Source organism: Callorhinus ursinus, unplaced genomic scaffold (genome assembly GCF_003265705.2).
Source record: "Callorhinus ursinus isolate GAN/ISIS: 27379988/994484 unplaced genomic scaffold, GSC_fseal_2.0 scaffold68, whole genome shotgun sequence".
NCBI classification, from domain to species: Eukaryota; Metazoa; Chordata; class Mammalia; order Carnivora; family Otariidae; genus Callorhinus; species Callorhinus ursinus.
In genome coordinates, this window is record NW_027397130.1 from 324,248 (window position 1) to 351,474 (window position 27,227).

Sequence of the window (27,227 nt, forward strand, 5' to 3'; positions counted from 1 at the left end):
AAGCCACCTCGGTGCGTCCGTGGCAGCTGCAGGAGGCATGGGGCACAAAGGGGGCCCAGAGGCAGCGCCCACACAACAGGGCGGGCTGGGAGGAGGGGATGACCAGAGACAGCACTCATTCTGGTTACCATGCCTGAAGCTGTTAGCACCCCTTTAAAAAGCAAGCAGATCCCACACCCCTCCCCAGGCCACCCAGACCTGCCGCAGTGCCTCTGGATTAGTTTGCGTTTTCTAGAGTTTTACATAAACAGAATCCCACACTGGGCACCTGGTCCAATCAGCGGGAAACACAAATTTCGGTCATGTAAATTACATCTACTCTTGGTGGACTTTCCGGGGGGAAGAAAGAAAATTGTGGAGATTTTTCTGATATCTGCATCACAGGGAGTATTGTATTTTGCGACAAATTAATAACTTACCTTATAACCAGGAAACAGCTAGCTCTGTTGCCAACAGCAAAGTAGTCCGCTGCAGTCAAAATCTCGATTCCGTGAGGGAAAGTGCCCTAGTCACAGAGTCGAGAGAGAAGAGGGCAAGCGGCAGGAGTGAGGGGAGGCACTTCCGGGCGGCCAGCGGCCACGACCACACCCACTCACACCGCGACAGAGCCACGCTGGGGGCCAACAGCAGGCAACTCACTGACTGCCCATCTCACGCTGGACACGGTGCTAGGACAGTACGAACCACTCAAAAGTATTTCATTATTTTTTTCAAACAACTCAAACATTTTCCATTTTAAAATGTTTAATAAGAGATTGACACCCACACCATAAAAACAAACAAGCAAAACCAGGTTTCAACAGTACAGGCACACCTGATTCAATGTTCATCCCAGATACTGCACGTTTTGCACACAGAAGATTTGTGGCAACCCTGTGAGCCAGTCTGTCGGCGCCATTTTCCCAGCACCACCTGCACACCTCAAGCCTGTGTGTTACATTTTGGGAATTCTCGCAAACACGCAAACATCACTAATAACCTCATCCCAAGTCGGGGAGTTTATATGCCCTCCCCTGAGGGTGACCCTGTTTGCTCTGGCACCCTTCTTCTCCAACGTTCCCACCAAACAGCAGGACACTGCCGTGTGCAGGGCTGGGGGGCACCCTGGGCCCACACGACTCTACTTCTTTCAAAGTCTGTGTCTCTTTAACACACAACCCCCCTGCACCCTGTGCTATGTGTATGCTGGTTCACAGCAAACATCAGTACGGGGGGGGACACCCCCAGAACACCAGCTCCCACTGATCCCCTAAACCTAGACCGTAGTTAAAGGCCTTTCCTCTCCCTGACTGTTCACCCAACCCAAGTGTCCCCACCAAACGGGACACAGCGATGGCCAAGACTCAGCAGCACCCCTGCTCCAGACCACCTTGTGTCTGGAGCAGGGCTCTGCCCACGGCAGGCTGGAAGCCAGGGGTGGGGAGATGCCTCTTTCTCCTGGGCTCTGACTTTGGGGTGCCCAGAGCCCCTCGGTTCAGCTTCCAGCAGGTTCCTTAACTGCAGCGGCCTGCCCACCCACCCCCTATGCTTCCAAGTTCCTTCCCTAACCAACCCCTTCCTTTGCCAGCGCAGCACTGCCTTCTGGAGCTCTCCACACTCGCGGGCCCGACACACTGAAGCTGGTCCCCTTCAGAGGTCAGCTTTTCCTAGGGAGCCATCGTCTTCTAAGTTTCTAGGGCCCCAAGTGGACATGGACTAAGTGACACCCAAGGACACTGGTCTCAGCCAACTGTGAGCCAGAGAAGAAAGGGAGACACCCTGAGGAGGCAGAGGTGCTGGAGGAGAATGAAGCACAAAGCAGCACGTGCCCTGCAGCCAGCTGTGGAAGCAAGACTGGACGGCCTCCCTGGGCCGATTCTAGAAGAACTTCCCACCAAGAACCAAAGGTCGCCTCCGCCATGGAAGCAGAAGGGTCAGCCCTCACCCTGGCCTCTGGCAGCCCAGGAGAACGGCAACTAAACGGGGAGACGGTGGACCCAGCATGCAGAACCCAGGCCCCCAGGTTCTACAACAACGACCCTCACGGACATAGGGGGCACCTACAAGGGCATTTTCCTCCCAAACACCCCAACACCAAGTCTTGGAATGCTTGTGTTTTACCAGAGGCTTCCCTCTCTGAGGCCTGCCTTTCCCGCTGCTGAGCGAGCCTTCTACATGGGGCTCCCCTTGGGCCCTGCAGCCTGACTTCTGACCCCCAAGTCCCAGATGCCCATCACTGTCTCTTCTTGTCCCCCAGCACCATCTGCTGATGCCCTCACCCACAATATACTCCTCTTCAGCCCAGACCTTCCTCCTGGGGCACTGAACAGAGCTCAGCTCAGTGTTTCCCCAACATGACCCGCCTCCAGTCCATTCTTCCCCAGGCCAACCACATGTCCCAGTGTGGCCACCGGCTCAAACAGAGTGAATGACTCAGTGATAAGGACCACATCACACAGCTAAGGCTGACCAGTCACGAGAGGTTCAGGACTAGGGTGGACGGTGGTGCTGGTGAGCACAGAGAGAGGCCACAGGGTCAAGAGCTTCCAGAAGCTGGCTCCTACCACACGTAGGATGGGCAGTGATCACATCTCTGTCCCTGAGAAGCCGGGCTCCTGCACCCACATCCCTCCTGCACCCACAGGCAACTGCTAGTATGAGGTGGCAATGCATAAGGTACTGAGCTCTGATGTGTGTATGTGTGAAATTACTTACACATTCGAGTTTACCATAAAACACAACACTAACTGTTTAAAACTTGTGTCTTAGCCTGGTGATGGGTATTCAAGAGGGCACATTCTGCGTGGAGCACTGGGTGTTATGCACAAACAATGAATCATGGAACACTACATCAAAAACTAATGATGTAATGTATGGTGATTAACATAACAATAAAAAAATTATTTAAAAAAAAAAAAAAAAAACTTGTGTCAACTCTTCCCTGGATAACATCATGAGCGGTTCTGTGACCAGACGTCACTGAGTTAAATATTAGCTTATTCTAGGTAAATTCTTTACCCTCATCTAACAATGCAAGGAGATACCAAGTTTGCAGCTTTCGGTATTTCTACTGTTAAAACTACAGGAAGTTTTAGGAATGAAGACTTCAAGAAGTAGCCATACCTGTCTTCCCACATTCTCCTGGAAAGCAGCCTAAGGAAAAGAAGAACAAACAGAGCAGGTGAGTTAGGTTTGCGCTTTGCTAAACATCAGGAAAGAAATTCAAAACAAATGCCGTGCAGCACAAATGACCCATGGCTTTATTTTTTTAAATAAAAGTCCTCATTGTTGGCTGATCAGAGCCTTAAGGGTAGTTGTCATTCCGTCTCTAGGTCCTGGTGCTTTTTTAAACCACAATTCAAGTTTATAAAATCAGACACATCCTGAAAAGTGTCCTTTAGATGCAGACGCCGAGCTTCTCACTGATGCCTAATTCAAGGCCCTAGATAGAGGCATGAGAACAGAGTCAAATCAGTCCGTTAAATCAAATCCAACACAAGACCCTTTCCCTGGGACTCTGTGATAGCAGCTCACAACGGTGAACATGAATGGCCCACCTCCTCCCTCTGCCTTCCCCAGGGGCCATCACGGACAAGCCCTGAGCCTCCAACACAGGCCTAGCGCGCAAAATATTTACTTAAACAGAATGAAGTGTCTTCAGGTGCTTTCTTTAAAATGCCTGTTCACTTCCCCGGTGGCTCCCCTCCCTCCGCCTGCTCTGTGGGGGTGTGACAGCCAGGCCCTCGGCACAGTAACAACAGCAGGGCCGGTAGACAATGGGCAGCGCCTCCTTTCCCATCTACCACCCAGCTGGCTCCCCAACCCCACTCTCCCCAAAGCAGCGGGCTCAGAGTTCCCCAACAGAGCAGGACATCGAGCACAGCAGCATGGGCCGCAACTGCACGGCCGCGTGGTCAGCACATGACAGGTCTGAAGTCAGGGCAGCCCTGCCCGCGGATGCGGCCCCTTCTCCTGGACAGAGCCCCTGGAGGCAGTTCACTGTGTACCTTACAGGGCGCTGAGAGGGAGTACATGCAGGTGTGCAGAAAGGAACTTGAGAAACCCAAGCACAGAGCCCCGAGTTTGCCCCTGGCCAGCATCTCAGGTGGGTCCCCCCAAAATCAGAACCAGGGTGGTCTCCTCCAGGCACAGCAGACAGGCATTTCACCCATGGCCCTCCCATAGCTTTCAAACCGGGAGGAGGGAGACTCAATTTTCTCTACATACCATTTTGAACCTTTTGCAATAAATGTATTAAAGAAAATAAGAAACCAACCAAAAGGCAGTGGATATATGATATGTCAATTTACATAACAAGCAAAATTAAGGAACATATTTACCATTCTGATGACATCAAAAAGGCAAAAAATAATACAAGACTGATGTAGAAAAATGCAACCCTGGAAGAGGTAAAGCAGTCTTGAAGAAGAGAGGGCAGGGATGGCTGTCCCCAGCATGGCGGCTGACTGCACACGGACACAGAGGACAGACACAGACAAGGGTGGAACAGAATGGAAAAACAGAACGCCTTTAGGACCGAGGGCCAGGCCATGAATTCTGAGAGTGGACACGGAAAACACGACCCACATAAGAAAAAACTGACAAACTGGTCAGATCAAACTTTAGAACTCCCGCTCTGTGAGACGCCTTGTCAGGAGGACAGAAGCCACAGCCCGGGAGCAGAGCCCAGGAGCCACACACCAGTGAAGGCGGCACCCCGCATCTGAAGCATTAACCAGCTCCACACTCAACAGTGCACACAGCAGCCAACGAGCAAATGGCAGACATTTCAGCAAAGGGGAGCCACGGGCACAGGAACAACAGAGAGGTGCTCGCCATCAGAGAAAGGCAACTTGAAAGCACCATGAGGCATCACCACATGCCCGACAGGACCACAGAATGAACACAGAGTGCTGGCGAGGCTGCAGGGAGATGGGATCCCTGACAGGCTGCCGGTGGCAAGGTGAAACGGCACAGCCCCTCTGAACACAGGGCTAAACAGGCAACCACCATCGTTCGCACAAAAACCTGGACACGAATGTTCACAGCAGCTTAATTCTTAAAATAGTGCAAAACCAAACATAACCCAGAGCTCCTACAACATGCACACGGTTGGAGCGACTGTGGCTCTGCCGTCACCAGAAGCCGACCAGCAAGGAGCAGGAGGGAGCTGTCGGCCCAGCCAGAGCCTCGACGCACTTGCAAGGAGCACACCAGTCCTGAGGGTCACACGCTGTATGACTCCATCCATGCAACATCAACACAGAAAGTCAAAAGTAGTAACATAGGAATTTAGACGCCAAACATCTTTTAGCTAAATGTGGGCTTTAAGGAGATTTAGTGTAACTGCAGATGAAGCAAGGCTCCCAGGCTCCCTCTCCCTCCTCACACTGACCCTCCCATGAGGAAGCACGGGCCGCCCACCCGCACCACTCCTTCCTTCCTGGCTGGGGAATGTCAACACATTTGCAGGCTGGGTGGGTACCCTCCAACGTGGAGCGCAATGAACACTGAACCGCTACACGATTCACAAACGTGTTTACCCTAATCAATCAGTCAGGCCTCCCTTCCGCCACCCCCCAGATCCTCACAGGGTTGCTGTGAAGACCCAACACAGCACTCACCAAGGCCCTCATGGGGCCCAGCAAACTCACATTTCTACCACCACCATCATGGACCTGGAGGCCCATCACTACGGTGCAGGCGGGAAGTGACGGCACATGAACCACAGGCCGGAGAGGAAGGGTCCAAAGGGACACAGCAGCTCAAACCCTCTCTGTGCCCACATGCTCTCGGTGGCCCTGTGGTCCTGGGTGGGCAGGGTGGCCTCGTCCTTGGGCAAGTGAACGGGCCCAGACCCTCCTAACCTCAGCAGGGAGTGACCCAGCAAGGAGAGCATGCAACGTGAGCACAAACAGGAGCCAGAAGGGGCAGAACACGCCTTTATCTGAGGAGGCAGCTCCACAGTAAGAGATTTCATTCCAAGTTATCACCTACTCAATCCTGAGCTTTAAACAAATGCATCTTTTACCCTCACTGTTTTAATTTTGCAGCTGCTAGGTAAGCAGGCATATATAGATGATGTCTCATGCAAAGAATCTCCTGCTAATTTTGAACGATTTTAATTCTAACTTGAAAAACAAACAAAATGATTTCTGGTTTTTTTCACCCCTTCCTCAGGGTTTATAAAGGTATCAATGCTTTGATTTTACTACTGCTTCCCATTAAAATGTTTGACTTTACAGGCAACAAGAAAGAAAATATAAAAGCCACTTTCTAAGTCCAGATTTACAAAAAATCATCATTGTGTTTGAAAGTGTCTTAAGATTATGGCCTTCGAGTGAATGTCAGGGCAGAAATGTGAAGGCCTCTCAAGGAATCACGGGGCTTCCTACTGATGCTCCAAACAAAAGAAACAAAACTGCATGAACACAGAAGAGACTGGCTTTGCTGGCAAACTTTCTCTTGACACAAAATTTTGAAGGGCCTGAGGCCAAGTACCTCTTATATCAGACCTATTTTGGGGTACAGAGAGCAGGCAGTCAGGCAGGCACTGTCTGGGGTCACGGGAGATGCTCTAACAGAGCTCCCACACACGAGGGGAGGCCCACACTCCACCTGCATCATCCCAAGCAAAGGGAGCAGGTACCACGCTGGTCCCTGGGTCCATGGTCACCCATTCATGAAACACCCATCTGTGGAGCACCCGTCACGTGTCAACAGCCACGCCAACCATCCTCATGGTGACACGGGACAGAGCACAGCGTGAGAAGTGGCAGATGGAGCACTGCCCCGATGCCCTGTCACTGCACCTGATAGCTTAGATGGACAGAGAAGCTCCTTCACTAGAAAAAAACAGACAAGCTAAAGGAACTGAATTAATAACAAAATACTTCCACAGAACAAGAAAAAAAAAAAAAAGGCCCATTGGATACACTGATGATTTCCACCAAACATTTAAAGTAGAAACAAAGTAACAGCAATCTTTTTTTAAAAGATTTTATTTATTCACTTGAGAGAGAGCATGAGCAGTGGGGACGAGGGGCAGAGGGAGAGGGAGAAGCAGGCTCCCCGCTGAGCAGGGAGCCCAACACGGGACTCGATCCCAGGACCCTGAGGGTCATGACCTGAGCTGAAGACAGATGCTTCACCGACTGAGCCACCCAGGCGCCCAATGGCCAGCTTTTAAAGCTTCTTGTACAAAATACAAGAGGAAGATCTTGTATTCCCAATTCCTTTCATGGGGCCAGACTACCCTAATTCCCAAGCCAGACAAAAACATCACAACAGACGGAAACGACAGTCCAATATCCCCGACGGAGCTGTGGCCGAGTGCTGCCTGGCCTGGCTTCCCCTCCGTGGGAAAGAAACTGCTGACTTTCTGTAGGAGCAGCGGGAACCAAGTACAACTGATCCAGCAGTTCCCACCCCTCTCAGGAACTATGCACATGGGTACCTCACCTGTGTGGCCATGCCACTGCCCACCACCCATCCTTTCCCACCTAAGCCAGGTACTTCCCTGGCCCCCAGCCACTCCAGCCTGCACTGTCCCAGCTTGAGTGTGACACTAACAATCCCAAAAACGGGTCCCCAGAGCACATGGGAGCACGCCCAGCATGGCGCTGATTCTCCCAAATCCCACATCTTACGGCAGTGCAACACCTGCCGAAGACAGTCTGAGTGCACCTATGTGTCCTGCCTTCGAGTACTACCTTTCACCTCTGACCCAGCCAGGCACAAACCTAACTGCTGACCTGTGCCCTCTGCCCTCGCACCAGTCAGAATCTCCTCCACGGTATCTCTTTCCATTAACTGTTAATAACCTTACTGAAGCGAGTGTTCAAATCCTAAATGTGCATTTCAACAAGTGGCTCTCAGTTTCTTCTAGCAGACACCTCCTCCTCCTCATCTGTCTCACAAACTCACACAACCTCCTTCTGGACCAGACCATGGGGTACAGATGCCTCCTCCACCCTCTCTACCACCCGTCCCTAAAAGCATGTGTCTGTTCCCCTCTGGACACCTAAAATCAGCTTCAGCCCCCCTGTCTGTGGGCGGAGCCCTCCAGAGCAAGGTCCTCCCACGTCACCCCCCCGTCCCCCTGGGGCTCACCCATTTCTGAGCCAGGAAGGCTCAGTCTGCGGGGCCCCATGGGGCAAGGTAGGCGGCTCTTTCCACGTCCCAGCTGGGGGCTCTCAATCCGACCCCTCAGCCCAACCACCCATAGAACACATTCAAGTACCCTATACCCCCGATTCTGACAATCCAGAGGGCTCACAGAAAACCCTCCCAAGCCCCAGTGCCTCTCAGGCTGGACCCTCCTCCTGCAGGTCTCCCGCTAACCCGAACCCTTCGGAAACCAAACCTTGGCCAGCACCAGGGTCCTCCTGGCTTCACCTCTCCCACGAGCCACAACCAGCCACACCCCACGTCTTTCTCAAAGCACAGCCGTTCTGTCCGTGTCCATTCTTTACCTCTTAAAGCTTGGGGAGCTGTTTGTCTGTACCCGAAACTAAGTCTCCCGTCTCCAGACGGTCTGTCGCCTCAGCTAGCAGGCTCTGCTGTTGAAGGAACTCTTGGCCCTGGCTTCTGGTCCCTCAGCACCTGCACCAGCCCATGTCTGAGCCTGATCTAAGTGACTGGCCATCAGTAAGACAGCCCTGTGTGAAGGCGGGACACAGCCATGGACATCACCAGCAAGTATCCCAGGGACAAGGCCCAGCAGCCATCATCTCTACCAGCATCCACAGGAACCCCTGAAGCAGAGCTCAGGGCCACAGCCCAGCTCTGTCGGAGATGCAGTGGGATGTACATGCAGACTCCTGGTCAGTGCCCTTCGGAAGCAACTGTGTAGCCTGCTGAAAGCTCTCTGCACACAGAATCCACCCCAAACATGACCAGGCTCTGCGGGGCCAGGCACTGGTGTTCAAACACATGAAGGGGCACTGGGGCCTCCAGGGACGTCCAGTGAGGCTCCAGGCCCAGCATGACCGCGTGAAGCTGAGCTGACCTCTGCTTGGCAACAACTCCTCCTGAGGCTCAAAGCCACCCGCGCGGCCGTCACACTCAGGTCACATGCCCAGAACACACCTTCTTCTCCTTCCCCAGAGCACAGGCTACCTCGAGCTGTGTCTGGTCATCAGGCATGATGCTCGAGATGGCTGCATTTCTCGGCATGCTGGGGGTGGAGCATTTCATCCTGAACCCACTTCACAGGCTAAAGACCACTCCCTTCCCCCTGAAACTGGGAGGAAATGTGAGCTGGTACTCCACTAGGTGGTTTCCCAGGCACCACACACAGGCAGCGTCCAGGAGTGTGCGGCCTGCTCAGCAGAGCGGGGCACGGGTCAGAGCCCACCCACACCGTCAGGAAAAGGAACAAAACAAGAAAACTCACAGAGGCTGCTCTCCTGCAGTTTATGTTTCGGTCAAACACTGTGGCAATCACCAGAGCGCTGTGAAAAAGAGGAAAAATGGTTAAAATGTTACAGGATTTAGAGGCCTCTCTCATTTGCTCAGTGCGTGCTGTGTGCAGCGAGTTCCCAGCACCACGGGTGGCTGACCCTGGTCCACCGAGAGCCACGTGAGGCACGCATACCTGAGTGCCAGGGAAGCCACAGGGAGGAAAGCTGCCATGCACAGGGGCCTGGGAGGCAGAATGTGCTCAGCCTGCTCTGGGGGCGCCCAGAGGATGAGAACCAGCAGTGCTTGGGGGGAGCGGGGAAGCAAACAGGCAGGGCTGACATGGACACGGACATGGATGCTCGGGCCCAAGCAAAAGCTCCCCAAGATGGACAGTGAGCACACAGGGACATGCACGGGCAGCCAGTGGAGCCCAAGCCCTGCCCCTTATCAGAAACCCAACCAAGTGTAAAAAACAGCTATCAGGTCACGTAAAGCCCTCCAGATGGCCAACCACAACCATGCCAGGAGAAAAGGAAGCCTTTTCCAAGCTCATAACATTCATAAGACTTCATTTAAACCCCTCTTCATTAGGTCATCACACTTAATTATTACTGATAAAACAGAAAGCACTCATTTGACTTTGTGTGGCTTTAGTTAACAGAAAACAAAGGATTTGGGGTAGGAGTGGAGACAGCGTTGGTTCTAAGGATGACTCGAGAACTTGCATCTCCTACTAGCCCTGAGAAAATGCTTTTAAAAGTGGGTGTTTCAGGGCGCCTGGGGGGCTCAGTCGGTTAAGCGACTGCCTTCAACTCAGCTCATGATCCCAGGGTCCCGGGATGGAGCCCCATGCAGGCCCCTCGCTCAGTGGAGAGTCTGCTTCTCCCTCTGCCTCTGCCTCCCCAGCTCGTGCTCGCTTGTGCGCGCTCTCTCCCTCTCTCTCGCAAAACTAAATAAATAAAATCTTTCAAAAGGTGGGGGGTATTTCAGGCGCACGGAGGCCACCTCAAGGCCACATCACCCGTCTGCCCTGATAGCTGAGGGCCGGCCGCGACCCACTCCGATTTCTACACTTCAATCCTCTTCCTCCCTCCAAACCCCGGGACATCCCATCGGCACACCCCCATTTCCCAGCTCTTCCAGCCCAAGCAACGACCTCCCGAATCCAACCGATCCCTCCAGCTGCACCACGTCTCCCAATACCGAGTGGCAGCGGATCAATGCCCCCTGGCACAGATGTCCAGGTGCTGCCCCCAGAACCTGTGAACATGCGGCATTACCCGGCAGAGGGCAGTTAAGGCTGCAGGTCAGGGTGCTACACTGATAGACCCCGCATAGTACAAAGGCCCTGGGACTGGAAGCAGGAGGCAGAGGAGCCCCGAGAGACACAGCCTGGGGACTTGCCCCGAAGCTGCCATCTGTGAAGGTGGAGGAAGGGCCACAAACCAAGGAACACGGCAGCCTCTAGAAGCTGGACGAGGAACGGATTCTCCCCCGGAGCCTTCAGGGGGAACCCGCCCTGACGATACCTTGGTTCTAGCCCACTGAGACCTGCGCCAGACAAGTGACCTCCACACCCACACTGCGAAATCCTCCTGCGTACTAAGAATGAAGCATCACCTCATGAGAAAACCCAGGTGAAGCTACGTGCATTTTGCTAAACAGGAAGTCCACACATTCTATGTGTCCATACAGAAGACGTTTTAGAAATGGCAAAACTACAGAGTGCAAAGCCAGTGTGGTGGGGGCCGGGGGACAGGGTGGCTAACTCCCCAGGGCAGAGTGGGGGACGCAGGAAAGACAGAACTACTGTTTGGGACCGCACTTGTGGCACCCAACGCTGAATCTGCCAAAACCCACAGAATGGTGCACAGCAGGAGGGAACTTGAGCAGCAAATGTCAAGGATCCATCAGGAAGTGGGGACCCGACAGTCAAGGGAATGCGCCTGCTACACAGAGCAGCACCACAGCAAGGGCCAGCTTGTGGAACCCTCCACGGGGCAGGTGAGGAGATGTGCTCCTCACAGGCTAGGTGGGCTAGCAGCTCGGGAACCACTGCATGTGCACAAGTAAAGGCACAGCCGAGAACGAGAGCCAGGAGGAGGGAGAGAGAGAGAAGAGAGAGCTGGGACAGCGGGGTGCTGGGCTGGCGCTGCAAGGTCCGCACCGACGCGGGGACTTGGGCTGGAGGCACAGTTGGTTGGCATTCGTGTATCAGAGTGTAAGCAGAGTCCAGGTCTCAGGTCTCAACACAAACCCCTGGAAGCAGCTGATGTCAGGGCTGGGCCAAGGGAACAAAAGATAAGCCTGGAGAATCCTGTCATGCTAGAAAGCGAGGAAGTATTCAAAAGAATAAAAGTCTGAGTCCCGCTGGAAGGACACAGCAGCCAACATGAAACCACTCCCAATGGGCAAAGTAGAGCCATCTGCAAGGCATAATCAGCAAGTGTTGGACGACAGGCCCCAGGGTAAATCCCAAGGGTAAATGAGACCTCCGTGAGCCCACAGACATCAACAGATGATGCAGTGGGTGAAAAGGGGAGAGGGAATGCCTTTTCCTTGTGAGAGAACAGCCAAGAGAGCAGGTGCTGGCCGCCATGCACCTATCGCAGGCAAGACCCACAGACAGGCGTGGACACTGGTGGTCAGAGCAGGGAGCACGTGGTCTCCAGGTGCCCCAGGAACATGCGTCCCACATCAATGAAGACAATCCCAGTAGCTTGACAGACCCCACCTCAACCAGGGGACCAAAGGCAGCATCCCCCACGCTGAGTCTGAGGCGGGCCCTGGCCATGACGCCCCCAACAGTCCACCACCACACACTGGCTGCAGTTGAGAGACAACAGGACGTGCATTTCCCACTGTGGATGCATCTGGTGATAACACGAGGGGAGCTGGTGGGCCCACAGGAGCCTTTCCTACTCTTCCTGGAACTCTCCTTTAAGTCTCAAGTTGGTTCAAAATTAAAATTCTGAAAAGCAACTAAACATCTGAAGATTTCAGTGTCTCGGATCCTTTCACTGGTGAAGCTGAAAATAAATTTAGCAAAACTCTCTCACCAGCTTATTCCCTTTCTCCCCTAAACTCTTGACCGCAAACTACACCTAAAATGAGGTTTAAATAATACTGGGCTTAAAAGTAAAGTCACCTTCTACTTCCACATCATACTGGCTTTTGTTAATAAAATTGTAAAAATCAATAAACTGATGGAGATATGTTAATGTGATCTCTCAACTAAAACGTAACTGCCGTTCTTAACGAAAATATGTGTGATATGTTATCCTAAATATATTCTCAGAATTAATGGAAATGTCATCACTACAGTTAGGTTTAGCAAGAGCTGCTTTATCATAATCCATAAGAATATGTATTGTAGGAAAAGATATTCACCAAGAAATTCTGCTTCAACATCTGACAGAAGAAAAATGTAGACTTGTAACTTCACTGACTCTGGGTCCAGCCAATACTACCAAAAGTTCGTATTTTCTATTGAATTCTTAAAATTTCCTATCAATCTATTTGTCCTAAATTATAATTTTCAAATTATGGAACACTGATTATTGAGGAGAGAAAGGAACAAATGTAGAGAAGAAATGTGAAACCACCCTATAAGCTAGCCAGAACCCCTTTAAGGTTACTGCTCAGTGATGGGCCCATTTCAACAATTCTGGGCTCTGCCCACCCATCTGTGAACACGCCATCCCCACTCAGGGCAGGATGAGCCCACGTCCAGCCAAGGCCCCTAAGGTGCAGCCAAGGCCCCTAAGACAACTCGCAGGTTTCGCTTTGTGCCCACCGAGTGCCCTCACAAGGCCGGCCCGATGGGAGAGTGAACCTGCTCTAAGGAGCTGGTGAGGGGAAGGGCCCCATGAAGACAGCTTAGTTCCAGGCCTTCAGGCTCGTATTAACAGGTGACTCTAGAAGGTGGCTTCTAGTTTTGCCGTGTATGTGAGCTACTTCCCTTCCTTCCAGCCAGCCCCGTAAAACCACAGCAGGCAGCCACTCAGGGGGTGGGGGTTCCACACACTTACCTGAGGGCCTCTTGCAGAACAACAAGACACATGCTCACACTGGCCCGTGCTCAGCCTCACGTGGGTCAGCAGGACCCAGAGCCTCTAGCTGGGAGGGGAACTGCAGCGAGGCCCAGCGCACACCGCACAGCTCCTGCATTTACTGGCCACAGAGCGACAACTCGTCGAAACCATGCATCACAGAAGCCCCAGAAGGTTCTATCTCTGAGTAACCCTGAGCAGAACCAAATGTGCGTGGCACACAGTACCCAGCTCTGGGCATGAGATCCCCTGCGTCTGTCAGTGAGCACGCATTATGGTGTGGAAGGAAAGAAGGAAGGAAGCCGGCCTCCCACACAGGCGGCCTCTGAGGAGCTGTGTTGGCTGCAGCCTCGGAACCTGACTGCAGGGTCTTGCACACGGCCTCACCTTCAGTCAAGTTACCTTCTGTATTCACAAGTAAACAGCTAAAAATATTCCCTGCTTTACCAATATTCTACCAAACTTAACAAAACAAAGGAAAAATACAGCAATACTTTTAACCAACTATAGACTCTGAGATTAGTTCAAGAAATCAACTGTGTGGGTAGCTATGTATGTAACCAGTTTCTAATACTGTTCTTTTTTTTTTTTTTAAGATTTTTATTTATTTATTTATTGAGAGAGAGAGAGAGAATGGTAGAGAGAGAGCATGAGAGGGAAGAAGGTCAGAGGGAGAAGCAGACTCCCTGCCGAGCAGGGAGCCCGATGCGGGACTCGATCCCGGGACTCCAGGATCATGACCTGAGCCGAAGGCAGTCGCTTAACCGACTGAGCCACCCAGGCGCCCTCTAATACTGTTCTGATTAAATTTTTAAATTACTCTAATTTTACACTTTCAGAACAAAACTGGCTTACCTAGAAATACTAGCATGTTTCAAACAAACACAGGTCTGATAATTTTGGCCAAATATAATTATGGAAGCTCCCACAGCCCTGAGGTCCCCTTTCCTCAGCCGGACGAAGCCGAGTGGGTGAGTCACCAGCCCCCCTTCCACACTCAGAAAGGGGCTGTGAAGCGTGGCCCCAGGCCAGCCATGCACGCTGCCTGCCGGGCCTCGGTCGGGCCGGAACGCGTCTCCGGTGCCTTCACCTGTTTGCTTTCGCTGGAGGAGCTTATATGATACTTCACCAGGATTTCCCAACACAGAGAAATGGTCCGTGTCAAACAGAAAGGGATTTTTCTTTCTCATCCACGCCAGGGGGAAGCTGCATGCCTCCACCTGTGCTGAGCTCCAGGCACCTGGTTTTCAGAGGGTACGGCAAACAGCACATCTCACCCCAAACTCAAGTTCTGTTAGCCTGTAGAATGTTTTTTGGAAAAAAAAAAAAAAAAAAGCAAAATACACCATCTTTACCCTAAGTAACACTCATCCTGTCACTCTGAAGTAGAGGAACTATATTTATAGCTCAACACCAGACTAATGTTTATTATCCATCCACACTGCTTGAAAGTGCAAATCACATCATTTTTTGAGTAAAATGCAGGACCTGCCCATGTCAATCCTCCTTCCCTGAGTCGCAGAAGCAAAGCTCACACCAGTTAACAAAGTGGTAAAACACAAGAAACTTCTAAGGCACTTTTATGTCCCAGCAGAGCCACAGTGGAGGCTGAGCGGTGCTTACCAGGCGGACAAGTAAGCGCACTCGGGTCACTAACCACCATTTAACTTTTCTTAAAGAACAAAAGGGTTATCTTCCCTCGGGAAGTCTGCCATTAAGAAACGCTGAGTGAGAACAAGACGTAGCTTTGAGCAATGCTTGCCATTTCCTGATTTTTCAGGACAATCTTGCCCTCGAGGAAGAGATCTGGGACTCTCAATCCCCAGGCCCTGCCCACGCTGCAAGCTGCTTGCTGGGCCTGCTCCACAGGCCGAGTGGGCGCTGGCGCGGGAGGGCCCTGCGGCGCTGATGTCAACAGGGGCTTGGCTTACAAAAGAGTTTCAGGTGAGGAAATCACTAGAAGGTGATGCGGGCAACAGCCGGCTCCCTTTTCTTTTTCTTCTTGCGAATGAGCTTCTGATGAATGGTGAGAAGGTGTTTTACGGATAGCGCACAACCACTTGGGCCGTTTTACCTTTGTGTCTCACTGTTCCTAAATTACAAGCGGCTTTTCAGGAAGGCCTATTTACTTTTCCACAAAATAATTATTCGGTCTCTTAATCTGTGTATAATGCTTAAGAAAAACGGGTTTTTTAAACTGACCATTTCAAAACACGAATAAATCTACCTAAAAACCGCCCTTCTGGTATTTGTTAAAGACAGAGAAGGTCAGTGCATATCACCAGGAGGGAGAGAACCTCCACGTTCCTCCGGGAGGTGAGCCTGTCTCACGGCCGTCCGAGGAGGTGAGGGCCACAGACTGACCCCCCTGGGCGCCTGCCCTGAGCCCAGGCCCCCTTCTCACTGTTACTACACCCCAGGTCCTTTCATCAGGCATTTCTACTTCATTTCCACAATTACATTCTGATCTCAACTGTCTACTTTTGCAGGATCCACTGGAGAGTTTGTGAAAGTACAATTAAAGATATCACGGTTTTATCATGAGCCAGGATTAATGGGTTTAAAAGCTGACAATTAAAATGTGGTCACTTATTACAATCCAATGGAGGCAGGTCTTGAAGGACACACCCCAACCGATACTCCTGGGGCAGGGAGGCGCGCGCCGGCAGCGTCCACCAGGCTCCCCAGCACCATGACTCACCTCCCAGCCCGCCCTCCCGCCCCCGGATGCCCGCAGTCCAGATGGACGGGAAGAGCTGGAGCACAGGTTCCCTCAGAACCTGCCAAACTGGCCCAAAAGCCTGCTGGGCGCGGCTCCAAAGGGCCCATCCAACGCTGGGATGGGCGCAGGGAGAGGGGACAAGAGGGGCCTTTTTCACAGAAACTCCCAGGTAAATTAGGAGAAACCAGGAAGGTGATGAACCAGGAGCCTCCAGCCCCCCTGCTCGCTACTGGTGTCCATGTGTGTGATCCCAGCAATTACTCGGGCGTGCCCAGGGAGTGAGAGAACCCAACCTCTCCGAGATCGAAGGATACGCTGGAACCCAGGGAGTTTCTGAGGATAGACGCTGGCCTCTGCCACAGGCACTCCTCTCTGGTCCTTCACGCTCAGTGAGTGGCTCAAAATGAATCCCAGCTCAGAAAGGTCAGTGTTCTAAACACCCACCTTTATACCCTCCCAACACCCCCCAAACAGAAGCTGCGCTTCCCAGACACATGGTGGGGCCCTACCAGACGCCCCCCACAAGACCCCCAAAGAAGGGGCTCAGCTCCACCCTCTCTGCAACAAGTAGTCTACAAAGCCACCCTCACTCCGACGCGGGCAGACTGACCGGTGCAGTCACTGGTCCCTTCAAAGCCCTCTGCCAAGTGTCACTTACCAGGAAGTGAGTCGAGAGACTGGGACCCTCTCATGGTGCAGAGCCAGCTCACTGGACCCCAAGCCTGTCTTTCCTTTTCTGAATAACGGATGGTGACCCTGGAGTAAGATGTGCCGGTGCCCCTCTGCCTCTAAACATTTAGAGGCTTTGTATAGGAAGCACACTCCGGGGAAAAGAGCTCACTGGTTGCTGTGCAGGCCACCGGCAGGCTGGTCCAAGCGTCCAGGGGCCTGTGACCTGCCCTGGGACCCACAGACTCAGGCTGACCCCCAACTTCTACACCCATGCCACGCTAAAGCCAGGCTTAACATTTATCAACATCTTCCCATTCGTTGATATTTTGCTTTATAATATCAGAGATCAGTAGCAACAATAAGCTCTGAAGTTGCAGAAAGCAAACTTGCCTGTGGCTAGAAAAGCCTCCTTTCCAAAAGCCCAGAGCCCTGGCCGAGAATCCTGGGCCCACATGTTAGGGTCGGGACCTCATGGTGCCATAAGAAGTTTTCCCTGAAGTACGGAATGGTGTGCGTGATGGCCACTCATCCTTCTGTATGGCTCTGGACGTGGAGAGCTCCTGCTTTCCAGGTGAGCAAAGCCTCACTCGGGTCCCATTTCCTTTGGCAACCATTTAGCCCTGGGCCCTGCTTTCTCCCATCAGGCTGGACCAAAGAGGGTCCCTAGAGAAAGCAGGGACACAGATTCCTGTGAAGCTTACAGCTCTCAGATAAACGTTAAAGTGAAAAACACGTGTGTTAGGATTGTTTGCACTCTGAAATGGGAACGACCACGTAAGGAGCCAGATCCCCCTGAAGTGATGCGTGTCTGCTGCCGAGCAGACTGTCGGGACTTCTCAGCACAGAGGCAGGCCACGCCCTCATGCAGAGCTGGGCCTCAGCGTCCGCCTTCAGCACACGCCTGACCCAGCACCTGTCTGCTGCGAAACTCTGGGCAAGTGTCCTGAGCACTGTCCCTTGCTCGTCCTCAATGAAATGGGAAGAACCACAGCCCCTACCCAGACCTCACAGCACGAGACAGTACCAACCTAAACAAGTTTGACTGACCCGTGACTGACGTCAACAATGAGTACGTTTTTTGCTTTCATTCTCTAGTTACAGAAGAACTTCCAAAAAGTTGAGGGGCAAGAAAGCAGCGGACAGTGCCTTCCCTCAAGCCAGTTTCCAGTGCAGTGGAGAGCAAGGGCAGCAGGTGGCCAGTGGGGGACAAGGCGCAGGCAGGACCTGGGAGCTGGCAGAGTCTCCCCAAGCAGCCTGGCCCTCGCTGCCCCGAGGATCCACCAGCAGCCGCGGGCTTGGGCGAGTGAGGGACGCAGGTGCAGGCAGCCTCCCTCTGCCCCCTGGGCCTCCTGGCCCCAGGCCAGCTGTTCTGCAGGACAGCATCTCCGTAGACCACAGCCCTCTTGCTCCGCCCTGCACTTCCCCAGGTGGACGCAGCTAGGAGGAGCCAGGTCTCTTTATGACTTCCTCGGAAGCGCTTTATCTCCCTCAACAGGGATCACAATCCTCAGGCTCCTCTGGAGGCTTCGCTTTGATGTGAGAGTCAAGATTGAGCGATAGAAGCCCCAGCCGCATGTCACAGGCGGTAAACAGCCCTGAGGCCCCTTTCCTGGCCCTCAAATCCTGGAGACAGGGGACAACAGTGAGAACAGAGTGATGCTCCAGTCCCCAATCCCTCTGCACCCACATGGAGGAGCTGCAGGAGCCGAGACCCTGGCTGACCTCTGAGCTTGCTGCCTGCTGGGCAGGCCGGCAGCTCCTGTGGGCACCCAGGGATGCCTGAGGCAGATGTTAAGACCTGCAGGGTCTCACACACAAACCTCAGGGCGGCACCTCCTCAAGAGCTGTGGGAGGGAGCTTCCACGACCCGAGCACCATTCTGAAATCCGTTTCCTAGTAAAAGTTGCCAGGTAAGTATTTCGCCTGTGACTAACACAGAGGCTGCCACCGTGCGCGCTCAGTGCCCCTCCCCAGCTACTTAAACCACAAGAAGTGGAGACCTGACATTCTTCAAATCAAAGAAACTTATTTCAGTCCAAGGACAGAGTAACAAATCAGAGTACAAAAATTAACTTAAAAATCCACTCTCCTGGGAACACATCTATTTTGCACTTTTCCCAAGCAAAAAAACATCAGATCCAGAAAGTGGGGCATGACGTCACAGGTGCCAAGACGCCTTCCGGAGGCTCAGCTGGGCATACACAGCATAAGTCCAAGGGCCGAGGAGGCTGGACGTGCGCTCAGGAGCCTGGGCATGCTGCAGTCCACACAGGGTTCTGGTGTTTTAGTTCTTTCATCAGGAAACCAGAGAAAATATATTGTCCCTACCTCACAACCTCTAGAGTGCTGATTTTCGTTCCAAAGGCACTGACAATGAAGCATGCTAATAAATGTTGCCTCAAGGGAATTTCAAGGGCAAGTCCATAAAAATTTGAAAATTAAGGCTGGATAAAATGCAGCCCCCTCAATAAAAGCAGCTTCTTCTTGCCGTGCTGCTGAGCGTTCCCTAGGAACTCCTTCCCAGGTGAAGGCTATGGCAGTGAAGTTCCAGAATGTCTCTCAATAGAACACACACATACACGCTCAGAAGCACAGCTGATGTGATCGAGTCACGAGCTCCCCTCCTGTGCTTCTTCCACACCATCCAAAACACCAATCCCCTTTATCTAAGGATCTGCTAGCCACAGGCCAGCCAAAGCCTCTAGAACATTCCTCCTAAACACCCACAAAAAAGGAACTCCACTCTTGAGCTGCTTCTTTTCTATAGATCACCCTTAAAATTATACTATCAGCTCACTAATACCTATTTCTTATGGGAAAAGTGCCCCACTGGCTGCTTCTCGTGCACAGTGCTGTCAGGAGGCTATGATCCCAGGGAAAACCCCAGAGGTGCATCTGACCCCACCACAACTCTGACAGACTTTACCTGGAAATGGCGGCCACAAAGGGCTGCAGCTCCTGGGGCTCGTAGGCACGCGCGAAGGCCCAGCACACGTAGCAGGCGGCGTCTCTAACGTTGGTGCCCACGCTGCAGGAACCCCGCTTCTCCTCATAGGTCAGCGCCTTCAGGATCACAGGGACCACTGGGCACAGGAGACAAAGACAGTGAGTACGGGCACCAGAGGCAGGCGCGGTCCAACCCAAAGCCACCTGGTCAGAAAGCAAGCGTTTGGAAGGAAAAGAGAAGTTGGCCAGCTCAAATCAGGTGGAAACGTTTTTTAAAAGCTGCCCACAATGACACGAACAAGTGAAAGTGGGTTCAGAACGGCACAGAGATGCCTGGGTTCTGCTGGCCACGGGGACCACAGAAGTGAGACCACTTCTTCTGGGCAGAAGTTAGCGCCTAATGAGCAACCTCGGGGAGGAGAACCCAGGGGTGCAGGGGTCTTAAGTCACTCAGTTTCAGAATCGAGAGCCAGGATGACAAAGTAAATCAAGCCTAGGGCTACTTCTGTGTTAACTTTAGGAATAATCAAGATAGATTTAAATTATCTAAAATATCTGTAATATATGAAATAATTTGAAGTGCCTAAGATTATCCTTCTGGTTCCATTAAAATTAGTAACTTAATACTGCACATGTGATTTCTGATGTAAAAATACTAGAAAATTTTAAGATACATGGTCAAAGTATTGGAATGTTTAAATAAAGGAGCTAAAATTTTAGCATATTTATCTGTTAAATTTGTTAGATTCATATATTTCAAGTACTTGCGAGGAGTCTCTTTATTAAGATATGTAAACTACTTCAAAAGAAAGTAAAGTATGTTGCATTCATGCACAGGACTTAAAAAATATAAGAGAATTTAATGTTATGAATGAGCCAATTTTTTAAAAGCCTCTTAAAATGATTATAAGAAAATGTGATAGAAAAAAAGCCTAAGAAAAAATTTTAATTTGCAATTCAAAGACAGAATATTAATTTTTTTTAGAAGTCACACTAAATGGGATTTTCTGAAAGACCATGCTCTAAGCCCCAATCTACTGATCCAAACCAATAACGATGCTGCCATAAAGCCCACTGACAGCTCACCCTAGTGTTTAGAAAGCATTAAAAGTAGGAATCAGTGAGCATCCGTTCCCAGAGGAGACAGAGTGACCGCATGTCCCCGCTCCCAGGTGCTGGTGGCGCTTGAGCATAACCGCTTCCAGTGAACAACATCTGACCCCTCCCACGGCAGGACACAGTTGAAGGGTGGAGGACACAGCCCACACCCTGAGAGGCGATCAGCTGCATGAGGTTGGAGGGGGGAGCGTGTCATTCTATCAGTGCATACGGCCAGAGCCTCCTGTGTTCCAGCAGCCTCACACCTCAGGCCACACATTGCTAACGCAGTAGCGTCCCACCCCGGGGCAGGTGTTTGCTGCAGACGAGCATCACACATTTGCCCAGTCAATGGGCACGGGGACAATGACAGGGATCGACCACTGACAGAAGAAAGAATGAAGCTAAAAGCCAGCACACCATGTGACCCAAAGGCAGGACAAGGGACCAGCCTCAGCCCCTTGCGCACGTGTGCGCCAGGGCCCGCCCAGGACTCAGGCGCCGTCACAAGCCCCTGACTGTACACCTCACGCCGTCCCGTCTAACAAGAAGACTAGCAAGGTTACATGCACACGGTCTGAGAAGATGCTCCAGGTCGGGGTTTAAGAAAAATGAAGCAGCAATTTCCTGAACATGTAACTATCATCCCAGAAATTATCTTCCAGGAAAAGGTACCTAGAAATAGCCTTGGGCAAAAAATCAAAAGAAACAACAGTAGGACTGTGAATATCAAACACAAATTTCCCCTCTGCCTTTCTGCATCTAAGGATGCTTGATTCTATATAAATAACAACAAAAAGTAGATCTGATTCTATACACTTTTTATATACATACAGTGATCATTTTTATTATAAAATATTAACAAAAATTTACTTAAAATTACATAAGTATACTCCAAAATAAATTATTAACAAACAAAATGCTCAAACACATGGTGTTAGCAGTTACATCCCTCTCAGCCAGGAGACAGGATGGGACACATCAAGGGCACCTGCACTAGCTGTCCCATGACCACGCCCACACTGAGCACGCTAAGGACCCCAAACCTGGAGCCCAGCCTCCTGCTGAGTTCTCATTTCCTCAAGCGAGCGGCAACGGGACAGCCCATGTGGGACGTGCCCGTCAAATGCCACAACGGCAGAAAATTGGGCCTCTCTCCTACGTGTGTCCCACCTCAGTCAGAGGCCACACACGCCAGTTTCTGGGGGCACAGCTCAGGGCATGGTGGTCATCCCACAGCCGCCCCTCCTCACGTCCCCGTCGAGCCGAGGCCCACCCTGCCCACAGCAGCCACACCTCTAGTGAGGACCCCGCCACTCCTCACCCCATTCTTGCCCAGCCCCTCCGTCACTGCCGCACCACCACCCTCTCTGCTCACTTCAGAGCACAGCAGCCTGCCCAAGTGGCTCCCGGGGCTCCCTCTCAAGAGGTCCCAGCACCCCCATGCCTTGCATCTCTCTAGGCCACACTGGAGTGCTGCCTCTCCCCCCTGCAAAGGCCCTGGATCCATGCCAGGCAAACTTTGCTGAGCAGGCTCTGCCTCCATCAGTCAGCACACCAGAAACTAAGCTCAGTTTTCTGAAAGAATACCTATCAGTCCTCATGAATGTCTAATGAAGATCACAATTAAGACTCACGGAGCATGTACAAGTGCCAAAGCAAACGAGACAGCACTATCACAGCTGCTGTAGATAAAGTAGTTAAATCCAATTAGTGATTTTTAAATTATTAACTTAAACTAAACCAACTCTGTAATGCTTAAAATGGGTCTTCAGTGGTTCTGCCTGGAAAAATTCCAGGTCACCCGGAACTACTCCTAGTTTTCTAGTGTCGTTCACATTCACTTTCCATGCTAACAGGGCAGCCCATTCGCGGTCCAATGGATGTCAAAACTAAGAGGCTGTGGCACCTTTAGGAGGAAAGCACCATATAAAGGCAGTATCACTGCCACACCAGGGTCCCTAAGACCATCGCTGTAGCTCAGCCACCCAGACAGCTCCGGGTAAGACCGTTCAGCAATTCTGTAGCCTGAGGGGAATCTGGATGCTAACTGCTAAGTCCCAATTTATCGGTCCACTGGACAAAATCAATTTCAAGACAGACAACTAGGAGTGACAGTGGCCAGTGCTGTGGATATCGACTTCAGGACTGCTCAGTGCCACCTGCGAGAAGCCCACCTCCACATGGACACAACACCCACCCCAGGTCTGCTCAACCTTGAGGTCACTCCATCACACCCCCAGGTCTGACCCCAAGTGAGAGTGGGATGGTCTTCCAAAGCGTCACTTTGTTGGCCAGTGAGGTCAGTCAGTATTCCACTAATGGACCTCCACCACAACTTGCACATAGATCATGTCACAGTCTGACCAACATTGTTGGGCAAACCGCCAGCCTAGTTAGTGGGTCCAACCTTGGTCCATCTGGCCCACTATCTCCAGGAGTGGGAAAAGGTCAGCCTCTGAGTGATGGCACTCAGGCTCAGCCCTACAGGACAGGGATAGCAGACCAGCGGGGAACGCAGGCCACAGTGACCGCCCCCCCCACACACACACACCCTGACTTTATCCCCAGCACCCACACATGCCCATGTGCCGTGTCTGACAACATGCAGGTACTGGACTCTGTCCTCCCACAGAAACAGGTCAGAGAAGTAGAGGCCCATGCTGCCCAGGCCTTGAGGGGCCTCCCACCAGCAGCACCCACCCATGTGGACGTCTAGCCAAGCTCCACCCAAGTCTCCTTGGCACAGATGTCTTCGAAGTCTTGAATCTGTCATTCTGCTCAGAAGCCTCTGGTGACCCCTCCCTAACACCGGCAACAGACATCAGCGGCTGACCCTCCAGTGCAGGTGGAGAAGTGGCTGCCAGCAACCGACAAGGGCCTCGATGCTGGACAAGGTCCCACAGAGAAGACAGTGGGGACATTCCCCTCATGATCGCTGGAAGGGGAATCTGACTTGCAGAAAGTAAAACAGTTCAGAGGAGAAAAAGTCAGATGGTAGATTTCTTTAACAAGAAAATTGAAAACGTGATCCTGTCAGCTCCGATTCATCCCAAGGTGGCACCAAGAGCAGCGACCTCAGGGTGCAGGGGGCTGGGCAGGGTCACTGTGGCCACCAGACTCCGGGCACCCTCCAGCCTCCTGTGTGTAAGAGACAGACCAACCTCAGCAGCCACGCAGGGCACCCAAACAAGCTCCCACAAAGCCTGGGCAGATGTGGTGGTATATGGAATAGAAACAGTCATTAACCCAAACTTTTTTAAGAAGTCATTATCAGAGAAAGAGTTTAAAATCTAACCACCCTGTCCAGATTCAATAAGTTTAAAATAAGGAAACTCTTCAATAGCTTTGAACAAAAACCTTCCTCATGGTTCCAATTACACAGTGCAAATGCATGTCAAATATATAAGATTCCCCAGAGGGCTTCCTTTTGGCAACCCAGAGTTCTGCAATGTAATTTAAATACCCTTCTCTCTAGACAGCATGTCATTTGTCTAACACCAACCGCCTAAGGACAAAGCAGCCTCCAGGTGAGAGAAACAACGTAACCCCCAGAGTGCCACGGCCCCACTGCGGGGCCTGCACAGTGTGCACCCAGGGGGCAGGAGGGACCGGGGCCTTCCTTGCAGAGGTAGAAACCATTCATCCATAAGAGAAACCATCACACAACCAGCACAGAAGTTACGTCTTCTGGTAAGTCACAAATTACACTAATTTAAAAAGCAAACTCCTCACTGAAGGCGTTTGCTGCATGGAGCCGAGTGTCCAGGAGGCACTGGGATAATGCCTCCCAGGGATGCAGCAGGCCGTGCCACCCCATCACACACCGGGGCTGCATGCAGAGCCTCACGCAGACCCAGGGAGAGCACGGTCTTCCCGGGACCAGGTGTGCACAACACCACAGACTTCCACTTCAGCCACCAGTAGAGCCATCATACCTTCCTCAAAAATGCAGTCCAACTTGCTCAGAAAAAAAGCCAGTGCTGAATGTGCTAGGGGGCAAGAGGAAATGACAGACAGAATATCCAGTTCCACAGACGTTTTCGTTTCCAGTTCCCACAGGACATTTCTGAAAAACTGCCCCAAAGGCCTTGGCTGGCCTGCAGGCAGCACTGGCCACTCCACACAGAGGGGAAGTAAGGCTTGTGTGCTGGCCTTGCCTTGGTTGGTGAGGGACCCCAGCCCACGGCACTGGGAGAGCTGTTGGGAGTCAGCGCCTGGCCCATGCACCACCTGGCTCCACCCTCCCTGCCCCAGTGGGAGCACCCATGGAGCCCGCTCCTGTTCCACGGGAAAGTCACAGGGCTATGTGGGCCTGCAAACCTTCCCACGCATCTTCCCCATCTACCACCGCCCTCGGTGCGCAGCTGAGAGCTGAGGTGCGTCTGTTGTGAGGCTGCAAACAGATGTTCCTTCAGTGGGCACCATGGGAAGCTCACAGTCCAGGCTGAGTGGACGCCACCATCTTCACAATGCACACTAGCCACAAGAGAAACGAGGAATGCACTGTCTCAAGACAGAAGCCCACAGTCTTACCTGGGGGCAAGAACTTCTGAAACCATACAATCACAAAGCAAGACTGCGGCAAAGGACAAGCAGCACCTACTCTCCCACTGAGCCTGCCCGACCCCCTGCTATCAAAGGTAGCTCCTGCTGCCCACAGCGCCCAAACGACACTGAGCCCACGGCAGACCTGGGCTTCCCCTGCGAACAATTCAGGAAGTCAAACAGCTAGAGACTCAGATTAAATCCATTTCACAGGTCATAAGGAATTTGGGGACACCGGGGCTGCCCCCAAGCTCTCCAGGACACTGCCAGCCCAGGTCTGCACTGTCCCCAAACCATCCAAACTGCCCACAGAATTGTTCCTTAGAAAGTGGGGACTATGTTTTCAAACTGAATTTTTCAAAATGATTTGTCTGAAAACAATAAAACAAAATACTTTCTCAACTCTCTGACTGCCTCTTTATCTGTTCCATTAGAAGTTTCATAATGTGGGCGCCTGCGTGGCTCAGTTGGTTAAGCGACTGCCTTCGGCTCAGGTCGTGATCCCGGAGTCCTGGGATCGAGTCCCACATCGGGCTCCCGGCTCGGCGGGGAGTCTGCTTCTCCCTCTGACCCTCTTCCCTCTCGTGCTCTCTATCTCTCATTCTCTCTCTCTCAAATAAATAAAAATCTTTAAAAAAAAAAAAAAAAAAAGAAGTTTCATAATGTGACCTTGTATGTCAACTATATTTCCATCATCACAAAAATAAATAAATGGCAAGAGGTGGATATACTGCATGGCCCAGTGAGTCCACGCTTCAGCATTTACCCCAGAGAAATGCAAGACTCACCTCCACACCGGCAGCTGCCATGAACGCCCACAGCAGCTTCGTTCACCATCCCCAAACACCAGAAACCACGCACACACCCTTCAGTGGGTGAATGTGCCAATGCACATCGCGCCACGGAGTACTATCCACGGGTGAAAAAGGAACCACCTGGAGATACATACAACCAGCCAACGAACCTCAAGAACCTTTGCTGAGAAACCCAATGAGGCGGACCGCGAGCTCCCTGAAGGTGACACCGCTGAACCGGTGCGGCTGCAGAAGTGGGGGCCGTCTGGCCATTCCAGGGCTGGCGCCAGGACGGCAAACAGGCTTGGCTGGGAGGGCCTCCGCTGCTCGTCCGTGGTGGCCGGTGGCGGCAGGGGGTGGGAAGGGATGCAAGGAAAGGCCCGACTCCCAGCACCACCACCACCTGACTGGCAGTATGGAAGTCCGGGCTTCACAGGAGGCGCCCTGCTCAAGGGCAGCGCCGCACCTCCTCCACACATTATTACACCAAGGGTGTGAGGCGAAGCGGGGACGCTAACAAAGTAGTAAGAAAACCAGTGAGGTCAGACCACGAAGGTTCCGACAGGGAGGGCAGCACGGGGGCTCGGCCGGGCGTGTATTTCAACCTGCGGTCCAGCCGTAATGCGAACCACGTGGCGCAAGGCTGGAAGGCAAGAGTGGGGAGCCACAAGCCCCCAGCGGCCCTGGAACCGGGCTGGTATCTCCAGCTCCGCACACTCCCCCTGCCAACTGCACAATGAACGCAGGCCCACCGGCGTTACCCAGACATCCGTGACGTGCAGAGCTCGCTAATGAACACAAGTCACCAGACAAACCCCAATGATGAGAGATCACAAAGTGTCTCTAAAATGAAACCCTAACATGACTAGAAGAAAAAGGCAGGCAAATGTTGTCTATTCTCAGGACAGGGAACAAATTTCTAGGGTGGAAGAAATCCGAAGGAAGTGACTGGCAGATGTTACTGTACAAAGTGATGGGACCTCAACAGATCAACACACCAAAGCAAGTAAC

General features: G+C 52.1%; 1 protein-coding gene across 4 annotated transcripts in view; it reads right to left on the minus strand.

Moving 5' to 3' along the window:
- TBCD (tubulin folding cofactor D) overlaps positions 1 to 27,227 on the minus strand; it is a 158,211-nt gene that overhangs the window by 49,890 nt on the left and 81,094 nt on the right. For all 4 annotated transcript variants that reach the window (XM_025859685.2, XM_025859681.2, XM_073886120.1 and 1 more), the window contains 4 exons: positions 19,757 to 19,913; positions 9,377 to 9,434; positions 3,103 to 3,132; positions 420 to 505 (listed from right to left, as the gene is read on the minus strand). In XM_025859685.2, coding sequence (XP_025715470.1) covers positions 420 to 505; positions 3,103 to 3,132; positions 9,377 to 9,434; positions 19,757 to 19,913 — 331 coding nt within the window. The remainder of the gene's footprint in view (positions 1 to 419; positions 506 to 3,102; positions 3,133 to 9,376; positions 9,435 to 19,756; positions 19,914 to 27,227) is intronic.